The sequence below is a fragment of the Vespa mandarinia genome, chromosome 20, assembly GCF_050613455.1.
Source record: "Vespa mandarinia isolate Hongniang chromosome 20, ASM5061345v1, whole genome shotgun sequence".
In the NCBI taxonomy this organism is placed as follows: domain Eukaryota; kingdom Metazoa; phylum Arthropoda; class Insecta; order Hymenoptera; family Vespidae; genus Vespa; species Vespa mandarinia.
The window spans coordinates 2,198,431-2,210,565 of record NC_140829.1 but is presented as its reverse complement, the minus strand read 5'-3'; the positions used below and the strand labels follow the sequence as shown (position 1 = coordinate 2,210,565).

At 26.9% G+C, this 12,135-nt stretch overlaps 1 protein-coding gene across 4 annotated transcripts in view; it reads right to left on the bottom strand.

The window, feature by feature from the left end:
- rols (zinc-RING finger and ankyrin repeat domain-containing protein rolling pebbles) overlaps positions 1-12,135 on the bottom strand; it is a 72,161-nt gene that overhangs the window by 11,104 nt on the left and 48,922 nt on the right. For 3 of the 4 annotated variants that reach the window (XM_085662962.1, XM_035879129.2, XM_035879128.2), the window contains 4 exons: positions 3,467-3,882; positions 1,757-1,874; positions 1,242-1,385; positions 498-638 (listed from right to left, as the gene is read on the bottom strand). In XM_085662962.1, the coding sequence (XP_085519088.1) occupies positions 498-638; positions 1,242-1,385; positions 1,757-1,874; positions 3,467-3,882 (819 nt within the window). The remainder of the gene's footprint in view (positions 1-497; positions 639-1,241; positions 1,386-1,756; positions 1,875-3,466; positions 3,883-12,135) is intronic. The other variant, XM_085662964.1, reaches the window with a different exon arrangement.

Sequence of the window (12,135 nt, the reverse complement as noted above, 5' to 3'; positions counted from 1 at the left end):
TATATATATATATTATCGGGCGTGCACATTTTGCGTGTGGGAACGATGAATAAGTGGATAGTTGGTTGATTGATTAGGGAGTAGAGTAAAGGGAGTGGGACAGTGGGAAAATAGTCACAACACAAAAAAAAAAAAAGAAAAAAGGAAAAAAAAAAAAAAGAAAAGAAAAACAAAAAAAAAAGAACCAAAAATCTCGAGAGAATAGATTAAGGATAAACAAGTCCATGCTGTAAGTAAATAAATATTCATGCCGCAATAAAATATTTTAATCGATCTCGAATATGAATTGTATATATGATATATTGCGTTCAAGGATTATTCCATTAATCGGTGAACACTTTGGGGCAACCTTTTAGCAACGTCACAGAAAACACACGCTCACATATATAGAAAGTGAAAAAGAGAGAGATAGAGATAGAGAAAGAGAGAGAGAGAAAGAGAGAGAGAGAGATAGAGATAGAGATAGAAGCGCACACTCTTGAATATGTAATTCCTGCCTGCGAGTTTATTGGAAGAATCAATTAGTTGATTAAGTCCATCGTTTGCCGTTCCTTGACTGTTGCTCCATAAAGATTTGATTTTTCCCAGAACCAGACCTGGCCATCTTGATTTTCCTTCCCAAGATGATGCCATCCATGCTGCACGTTCGTATTTTGTGTGTTATGACAAATAGAATACTTTTCTTGCTTCTATTTTCTATTTTCTTTTTTTTTTTTTCTTTCTTTCTTTTTTTTTTCTGAACCTAATCTCACGAATCTCTACTCGCTCTATTTCATTTTGTTATTATTATTATTATTATTATTATTATAATTATTATTATTATTGCTATTATTATTATTATTATTATCGTTATTATTTTTTAACTTTTGTCTTTGTCGGTTACGTGTGTTCTTTTTGCGTTATTTTCTCTATTTTTTTTTCTTTTTTATTAATTTTTATTTTTTTATTTTACGTCATTGCTGAACAGAGCAATTTCGGCTTATTTCCTTCATTTTTCTTTTTTCTTTTTTTTTTTCTTTTCTATTTCGAGCAATGGGCGTTCAAATGAATAAACAATTTTATTTTATTTTATTATGGTTTACTTTTTTTTTTTTTTTTTTCCTTCTAAGAGACATCTTATTCAAAGAAATTCTTTTTCTAACACCTTTACTCCGATTCGTTCTAATTTTTTTTTTTTTTATTTTTTATTTATTTTCCCTTCAATCGAAAGTAATATTAAGATATTAAAATTATTAATATACCTGACAATGCGGAAGGATTATCGGCAGTGGGTGGTTCAGGGGAGGAGGTTCCGCGTCTCGACGATCGTTGCGGTCCAAAGGAACTTCTCAATACTTTTGGATTTAAAAAGAATCTTCTTCGTTGATTGGGCGGCGTAGGGCAACCTATGAGAAATTCGTATTAACGTTTATAATATATAGAACCAAAAAAAAAAAAAAAAAAAAATCGTTCGACAGTTTGCAATTATAAAATTTTGATTATTCCAAGAATAATATATTTTTCATCGTGTGCGTATATCAATAATAATAATAATAATAATAATAATAATAATAATAATAATAATAATAATAATAATAATAATTAAAAGAACTATTTGAAAAATAAAATTCTATTATTCATATTTGAGAATAAATAATACAAATCAAATAATTCAATAAAATCGATCGAATAGAATTGCTCCATATTTCAAATGTAATCTTTTTCTTTCAATTTTTTTTTTTTTTTTTTTTTTTTTTTGAATTAAATTTCTACGTACTCTGAGTCATCATTTGAGGTTTCTGTCGAGTATGAGAGTTCAACGGTGAGTTCACTTTACTTTTTGAACCTTTAGCATGCTCTCCGATTTGAACGTTGTCAGCCATGTTTTCACGTTGCTGAGAAATAAAATAAAGGAATATATTAAATATGCAATAACATTTGTTTTCATTTAGAAGTTTCGTGTGAATCAACGAACGATCGAGAATGTTCGTCGAGGAGAAGTGATAAATCGTTTACACGATAAACAAGGATAATTAATGATATTTCATTGTCAATCTAACACGTATCGTAGAGATTGTTCTCTTGATATATATATATATATATATATATATATATATATATATATCGTTTTACGATAAATATAACGTAAGTAACAGTTTCGTTATAACAATTATAATAAACACTTATATTATAAAATGGATCGTGATATTAATTGAAAGAAAAGTATTCAAATAGAAAATGATCTCAAATAGAAAATGTGAAAGTCTGACATTTATACAATGTTATAATTTTTAAAACATTTTCAATCGATAATTTGAAACGAATTATCAAAATTCGTAATAAAATATCGATATATAATAAAAATTGTCGATAATATAATTGTATGTAAAAAAAAAACAAAAAAAAATACTGCCAATATTTTAATTGAAGTACTTGCAAATATTAATAATTCCTTGGTATTTTATATAAATCTACATTATGTATAAATAAATTCAATGAATTAAAAATATAATCCAGATACAATTCTTAACACTTATTATATTAATTATTTATATTGAACATTTATATTAATTTATTATTAATATTTTATTATAAATAATGATTGAAAAAATTTCTATATACATATACTGATCATTTATTTCACAGAATACTCATCATTATCAATTGATAAAAATATTGAATAAAAAACGAAAAAAAAAGAAAAAAAAAGAAAAAACAAAAAAGATAGAAATAAAAAGAAGAGAATGAGGAATGCTTGGATTGTGATACAAGGATGTCCGCATACGTGCGTCATCATCTTCTATTTACATCTTCGCGTTCTTTTAATCGAAAGAAAAATTCTATACTCTTTCTTAACTCTTTACGATCGTGGACTACTAAATAGATTCTGGTCGATTAGTAAACAGTACGATAGATGTGTACTAATTTGTAAAAGAAAATGTCAAGTATTATAATGAATAAAAAAAAAAAAAAAGAAAGAAAATCGTACTTTCTGATTGTGTATTACATTTCATGGACGACAAAAAAAAAAAAAAAAAAAAAAAAAAAAAAAAATAAAAAGAAAAAAATTTCCCAGACGCGAGAGTATTAAATGATTTTAGTAAAATTATTATCTATCCTAGTATATTTATAGAGATATCTAAGAGTATTAAAATTTCATGTGTTATATATATATATATATATATATATATATATATATATGTAAAGTAATAAAATAAATTATATATAAAGTACATATATATATGTATACCATCTATATATATATACTACTATATATATTTATATACATATATATATATATATATATATATATATATATATAGATATATAAATAGTGTCTGTATATAAAGTAATAAGATAATAAAATAAGTTATATATTACATATAAAGTATGTGTATGTATGTGTATATATATATAAATATAAATATAAATAAATATAAGTAAAATTTCATAAGATAAGTATGAAAAATTTATAATAAATTCTTACGTGGATTGTTCTAGACGTTAGATTGGCCCGAGTCGTGAGTTTACTCCGTGGCCTTGGACTCCCGCAAAGTGAGTTAATCGTCGATGAGTCATCGATCCAAGCACCATCGATAGGTAAAAGGGTTGACATAGGTTCGATGTTTGAACCTAAGACGAACTCCTCACCGAAGGTTCTACCATCGATCAAACCTTCCTCGTCTTCCTCATCGTCGCCATTGAGATCGGTTCGTTGATGTTCTGCCCTCATACAGAGTGGACAAGCCTCGCTACGGAAAAGGCAAGAGTAACATCTCTCGTGGCCGCAGGAATCGATCAGCCGTCGTTTTTTCCCTTTGTCGAAGGGCATCTCGCAGGAAGGGCATGTCGAACCACCGAGCATTCCCGTCGATTCGACCAATGCACGAATCTGCGCCAGATCTGTGAAAAATCATAAGGTTTTGGTTTTGTTTTTATTATTATTATTATTATTATTATTATTATTATTATTATTATTATTTTCTTTTTCTTTTTTTTTTTTCATTAGAAAAATCTTTACGGATTTTTATTTTATCCAATTGCCTGTCGCCCATCTCCCATCCTCCCTTTTGACTCTGATTGTTTTGATATAAACATATCTGAATGCGTTAAGGTAACTTTGATTTTTTTTTATATTATAGGATAAATTTCGAATAATGATGGAGTATTTTTGTTATTTTTTTTTTTTTCTTTGTCAAAGTATCTTTTACTTTAGCATATTGTCGATTTCATCGATATACAAACAAAAAAAGAGCATATATATATATATATTACATTTTATAATATTGCGTATATATAATTATATATATATATTATAATATATATAATATATATACATTATATATTATATATATATATATATATATATACACACACACACACATAATTGTAAGAGTGGATAGAAATATGAAAAATTATAAATATTAGTATAAAATTAAGAAATGATCTTAAATTTTTGTAAAAAAGAAAAAAAAATGGGATTTTTGTATATAATAAAAAGAAAAATTTCTCTATGAAAATCATAGACATACAAAAACGATGAACAAATTCAACGCATGATAAATCTTCACTTATCGCTTATCAGACATCGAATTTAGTTTATCTCATTTCGATGTACAATTAACGATTTTCGATTTTCACAAATTTTAATACTTTATCTCAGAATGAACAATGAAGCTTAAAGCGGCCATTTTGTTCAGCTCCTTCCTCTATATATTTATATATATATATATATATATATATATATATATATATATGTTTCATATATATAAGTATATATGGTGGCCCTCCTAACGGTAACCATGATTTTTGAGCCACTTAAGATAATTTGACAAAAAAAGAAAAAAAGAAAAAAAGAAAACATTCACGAACAAAATTTCAACACTTTCCAACTGTCTATAAATTACAACAACAACAATAATAATAATAATAATAATAATAATAATAATAATAATAATAATAATAATAACAACAGCAACAATAATAACAATAATAATAGTAATAATAATAGCAATAATTGGCCGAACAATTTTCTTCGGAGGGTTTTTTTTTTTTAAAGGAATGGGCATCCCGACTTCTTTTTAAAAAATGGAACCATAGCGTTTCTTTAAAGTTTCATAAAAAAAAGAAAAAAAAAATGATTAGTCCATGCTTTTTTTTTTTTTTTATCGAAAAAAAGCAAAAGAAAAATGAAAAGAAAGTGTAACCAATTGTGACTTATTTTTTTATTTGGTCAAATTATCGTAAGTATCTCAAAAATCACATTTACCGTTACGAGGACCACCCTGTAGGTATATTAAGTGAAAAAAAAAAGAAGGAAAAGGAAAGGAAAAAGAAAAAAAAGGAAAAAAAAAAAGGAAAAAAAAGGAAAAAAAAGGAAAAAAAAAAAAAAAAAAAAGAAAGAAAAGAAATTTTGCAATTTTGCAATTTTGCATTTTTTCTCCTTTCTTCCCTTTCTACCAAAATTCCTTTTTAATTTTCTTAAGTGTGCGTGTTCCTTCTTTTTTTTTTCTTCTTCTTCTTCTCAAGTCAGATAAAAAATTAAGTGGAAGATTGTAGTTTCGAAATAGGACGTTTTGAAAAAAAAAAAGAAGGAAAAAAAAAAAAAGAAGAAAAAAAAAAAGAAAAAAGAAATCATTAAAATCGTTCGTTGGTTATAATCGATATAATCGAGAAACTGGAGTTGGATTACGCGAATCGAAGTTCTCGAAGAGAGGCGCCTCGTACTTAAAGGATTCTAGAAAGTGAGGTCACGACGGGAGCTCGCGTGCGCTTGTCCTCCTCTCGATCACCCTCACGTACTTACCTACCTACCTACCTATACTCACGTAATGTACGTGAGCACCACGTGTAACGTGACTTTGCGACTTATCCGCATCCTCTTTTGCTTCTGCAACACCAAGCTCCCCGATCACCGTGATGCGTTCGACCTCGTTAACTCACGCGCGACCCTACCTACCTACCTATCTTCTACCTACCACTTCTACTTCTTCAACCGAACGATCTTATTTTCTATCAGCACGAACGACGTTTTACCATATATACATATACATATATATATATATATATGGTATGTATTATATATTATATATACAATATAATATACTATATAATATATGATATATAAGATTTAATATATACATAGTATGTACATATTAAATATTATAATTAATAATATTTAATATATACATACTATATACACATATATATACATATATACTATATAATATATGATATATACAATTTAATATATACATAGTATGTGATATATAAAATTTAATAAATATATATATATATATAATTTAATAATTATATATTGAATAAGTTTGTGTATATATTGAATTTTATTTTTATTATTTTACGATTGATATTTTCTATCAATTAATTATAAGTATTTTGAAGTGTGTGTTTGTGTGTGTCTGTGTGTGTGTGTATATATACTGTCGATATATTTTATATTTTTATCAATATTTATAACAAATGTATATATATATATATATATATATATATATATATATATATTGTTGGTATATTTTATATTCTTTATCAATATTTATTATAAAATATCGATAAGTAATATGAATGATCAGTATGAATAATTAAGTTCTCAGGAAATCATTGAATTTAAGTTTATTATAATATATTTGAAATATTTAAAATATTTATATAAAATTTATATAAAATTATTTAAATATTTAAAATATTTATACAAAGTTCTAAAAAATATTTATTGTTTTGTATAAGTCAATATATGTATGAATATTTTGATAAATATTTGTAATAAAATATTAATACGTAATGTTATTATAAATAATCAAATGTTTTAGGGTTGTGTCCGGATTTATTACAAATATTATATATATTTATATAAAATTCTAACGAATTATTATATATATATATATATTCATTTATTAAAATACTTAAATAATTGCATATATTTTAAAAAAATAAATAATTAATAGATAAATATTTTCATAAATATTTATAATAAAATATCAATACGTAATATCAATATAAATAATTAACCGTCCGAGTTGCGTATGAGCTTATTAAAAATGTCTAATATCAATTTATATAAAATACCGACAAATATTTATAATATTTTGTATAATAAATGGTCAGTATGTATATATGAATCTTATAAAAAGAAATATTAAATAACAAATAATATATAAATAACAAATAAAATAACATATAAATAACAAATAAAATAACATATTAAATAACAACAAATAAAAATAATAAAATATCAATACGTAATATAATTAGATCATAGATAATCAAATCTTCGTGTATTATTATTATTATTATTATTATTATTATTATTATTATTATTATTATTATTATTATTTCTTTCCCTCGTCTTTCCCCTCTCCTTCCAACCCTATCCAATTCATAGTTCTTTTTCTATATCGATGAGAATATAATAATAAATGCGATTCACGATGAAACAAAAATTCGATCGAAAGATTTTTCAAAATCATTCCATCTAGGATAGAACATTCAAAAATTTATGATAATTTTTAATCCTACGTATTACGAAGACAATACATCAAATAGACGAGGATAGAAAATCTTAGGGATGTCATATTGTTGAAACTTTTTCGAAAAAGGATTAATCGAGTTATAAGTGTAAGGGTCAGGGAAAAAAGAGACAGACAGAGAGAGAGAGAGAGAGAGAGAGAGAGAGAGAGAGAGAAAGAGAGAAAGAGAGAAAGATAGACAGATAGGGGAATGGAGTGGAGGGAGAGGGAAGGGTGGGGGTAGGTAGGTAATTCGGGTCTCACGACCTCCTATCCTGGTAAGGTAAGTGCACACAGGTAGGCAGGTGCAATTCCACTCGGGGCTGGCTTACCGTAAGCTAGGTCAACGCACTCGAAGACGTAAAGAGCTCCAAGGAAGTAAGTACGTCTTGCTTCCGCGCTAAACTTGTCTCTCCTCTCTTTCTCTCTCTTATTCTCTCTCTCTCTCTTTCTCTTAGCCTCTCTCTCTCTCTTTCTCTTAGCCTCTCTCTCTCTCTCTCTCTCTCTCTCTCTCTCTCTCTCTCTTAGTCTCTCTCTCTTTCTCTTAGTCTCTCTCTCTTTCTCTTAGCCTCTCTCTCTCTCTCTCTCTCCCTCTCTTTCTCTCTGTTTCTCTTTTTCCTAAACTTTTTGTCGTTTTCTTTCTTCCTTTTTCCTAGCCTTTTTGTCGTTTTCTTTCTTTCTTTTCCCTTTTTATACATTTTTTTTTCTTTCTCTATTTTCTTTTTTTTTCTTTTTTTTTTTTTTTTTTGTTTTACCCTCATCTTTTTGTCCTCACGACAAACTGACTTTCCACTGACTTTCAGGACAAAGACCATAGGAATCGAATGTTCGCGCGACGAGTTTAACTCCTTCTTTGCATTGTTTGACTCCGTATACTACGTACATATTTATTCGTTTGATACGATGATCGTTTTTATAAAGTTCGATCGTAGAAAAAGTGATTGTTGAGAGGAAAAAGAAATTAAAAGAAGAAAAGACCAAAAAAAAAAAAAAAAAAAAAAGCAGAGAAAGAAAACTATATTGAGAGAAAAGAACGAGTCGATGAATAAGAGTGGGAGTGGGGTGGGATGGGGTGGGGTAGTCTTGGGGGTTTATTTAGACGTAAGGGGGAATATTTTTTATCACTTCTTCTCTTTTCCAAGAATTCGCGATTACATCAAAACAAAAATTAGTTCAATGGATTTTTTTGTCGATCTTTTGACGATGATTACGATGATGATGATAATGATATTTTTTAATTAATTACATTTGGATACGTTTCGAAATGTTAATAATTAATTGTCTTTATTTTAAACCACTTCAGATAATTTACTTTTAATTACTCATAATTTTATTTATGTACTTATCGATTGGTGGACAAATTTTGTTAATTTAATTGAAAAGAAAAGCGATAGAAGAAATTATAAAAAAAAAAAAAAAAGAAAAGAAAAATAAGGAAAAGAAAAAAAGATGAGAGAAAAGAAAAAAATTTATAACCTTTCGAAAATATTCAAAATTGATTATTCGCGAATATAAAATGCAATACATTAATGTGATTATCGAAATCAGGATTAAAAAATTAATAGATCAATATTATTAATATTACATAAGAAAAAGAAATAGTAGAAACAAAATTGACGATTATGAAATTATAAAATAATTACTGACAATAATGTCAATCCGTGTGAAAAAGAAATCAAACAAAATAAAAAGAAAAAGAAAAAAAAAGAAAAGAAAAGAAAAGAAAAGAAAAAAAGAAAGCAACGGTATGACGATTTGTAAAGAAAAAAGCCAAAGCCAAAACCAAAACCAAAACCAAAACCAAAACCAAAACCAAAACCAAAACGAAAACCAAAACCAAAACCAAAACCAAAACCAAAACCAAAACCAAAACCAAAACCAAAACTAAAACTAAAACCAAAACGAAAATAAAACCAAAATAAAACCAAAAACAAAAATCAAAAGCAAGAGATAAAGAAAAAAAATAAAAATAAAGAAAATAAAAAAAAAAAGAAAAAAATAAATAAATAAAAAAAAAAAAAAATAAAAAGAAATAATAAATAAATAAAGATACATTAAAGAGCAAAATAAAAAATAAGTAACGACGCGAATAAAAATTGGGTAAAAAGAAGAATTTTCTATTTTAAAATCGTAAATGTATTAGTTGCGAATAAGTAAGTATAATACTTCTAAGAAGTTCTCTGAACGGTTGGTCCAGGTTAAGAAGGCTCGTTAAATCGGCCACGGAAGGTCTATCCGTCTCTACTCTCCCACTCTCCCCTCGTACCCCTCATTCCATTCCATCCCATTCCATCCCATTCCATCCCCTTTTTCTCTTTCTCTTTCTCCTTTCTCTCTCTCTCTCTCTCTCTCTCTCTCTCTCTCTCTGTCTTTGTCTCTCTCTCTCTCTCTTTCTCTCTCTCTCTCTCTCTCTCTCTCTTTCTCTCTCTCTCTCTCTCTCTCTCTCTCTCTCTCTCTCTCTCTCTCTCTCTCTCTCTCTCTCTCTCGAGCTGAACACATTCTGTTACCGTTCGAATCGCTCGAGAAACGACAACGATGAAGAAGACTATAACCACGACTACGACCATAACTATGACTATGAACAAGACTAAGATTAGGACCTAGGATCTAGGACCTAGGAACTACGACCACGACCATGATTAGGATTAGGAATACGACCACGATTACGACTAGGACAACGACTATGATTAAGACTAGTACTACGACCATGACTATAACTACGCGACTTGGATTACGCGATTAGGATTACAATTAGGACTAGAATTACGATTATAATTAGGACTATAATTAGGACTAGGATTATGATTGTTATTACGAATATAATTACAAGTAGGAATAGGATTAGAACTAGAACTAGGACTAAGGTTACAATGACTATAATAAAGTACGATATGTTTCGTATAATAGAAAAGAAGGTTGCGATCTATACGTAAATCTTTCACTTGCTTGAGTGATAGGTTGTGATTAAAAAAAAAAAAAAAAAAAAAAAGGAATAGATAAATAAATAAAAATAAGTAAAAAAAAAAAGCGAAAGAAAAAGGAAAAAAAATTTATGAGAGAAATCAGATAAATAGATGGATAGATTAGAATGGGTCGTATTTGCTGTTGTCGTTAATTTTATACATAACGCTATACATAAACACGTCGTATAACTGAACTCACGTAAGCATTTAAGTTCTTATGGGTGTACATATGTACATATATAATAAATGGGTATGTATAGGTACACATTTTCTTTTTTAATTTCTTTTTTAATTTTTTTCTTTTTTCTTTTAATTTTATTCCTTCATTTTATCGTTTATACGTTTCGTAGTTTAATGTCTCATATCCAATTCAATTTATTTCAATGTCATTTTTGTTTCTTATTACAACGTATTTATTTATTTATTTATTTTAATCATTTATTCATTCGATTCATTCCACTTCATTTTTCATTTAAAATTATTTAATTAGTCCGTATACATGAATACGCAAATTTTTAATGTTTTCTTATTTTTCTTATTTCTTTCTTTCTTTTCTTTTCTTTTTTTTTTTTTTTTATTTATATTATAACATAATATCCGAGATATAGTGTTATTGTTTCGATAAAAAGAAAAAAGAAAAAAGAAAAAAGAAAAAAAGAAAAAAGAAAAAGAAAAGGAAATGAAAAGAAAAGAAATGCAAAAAAAAAAAGAATAAAAAGAACTAGAAAATACATTTTCTTTTAAAGGAAAAAATTAATTCTAGAAAAAAATTTTCCATTCGATTTTCAAGGCGATAAAAATGATTACGACATTTATTAGGCTTTCTTTTTTTTTTTTCTATTCGCGATGGAATCTATCAAGATTGTTTCAAGGTCAACTTCGATCTTTCTTATCTCTTTTTTCTTTTCTTTAATATCATGCATATTTTAGGTAAAAAAGAAAAAAAGAAAAAAAAAAGAGGAAAAAAAAAGAAAGAAAAGAAAAAAGAGGGGGAAAAAAAATAGAAATAAATAACTTTCGTCTGAAATATTTTTTCGTCTCGAGCTTCGAAAGAAAGAATTGGAAAGAGGGCTTATAAAAGGTGGGGTTAAAACACCTGCAAGGTCTACATTTAATTGACTTCCGGTCTATGTTTCCATTCGATGATACACATTCATGATTCACGAAACGGCAACGATTAAGTATCATCAACGAATCTTTAAGGAGAACGACTCACGTTATATATATATATATATGTGTGTGTGTGTGTGTGCGCGTGCGTATTTACATATGTATGTATGCATATATAGGGTGTTTCGTTTAAAACAGGCCATTTAAATTATCTCCTCATTTATCTTGCGATAGAAAAAAAATTTCCTACGTAAATAATTTTAAATAGTTTTTAAAAGACGAATTGGACGAAGAAGAAATTCTTTTTTTTTTTTTTTTTTTTTTTTTTATAAACGACACTTTGACGTTCGATTTTTTTCTTGTTTTCGTTTTTCTTTTTTTTTTTTTTTTTTTTCAAGGACACCTATTTTATTTTTTTTGTATTTTTATTTTTATTGTATTTTTTTTTCTTTCTTTCTTTTTTTTTTCTTTATTATCTTTACTTTTATTCTTTTCTCTTTGACGTTTACAAACACTATTCCTTCTTTTCCGTTATACGTTACAGACCAACATAACAATAG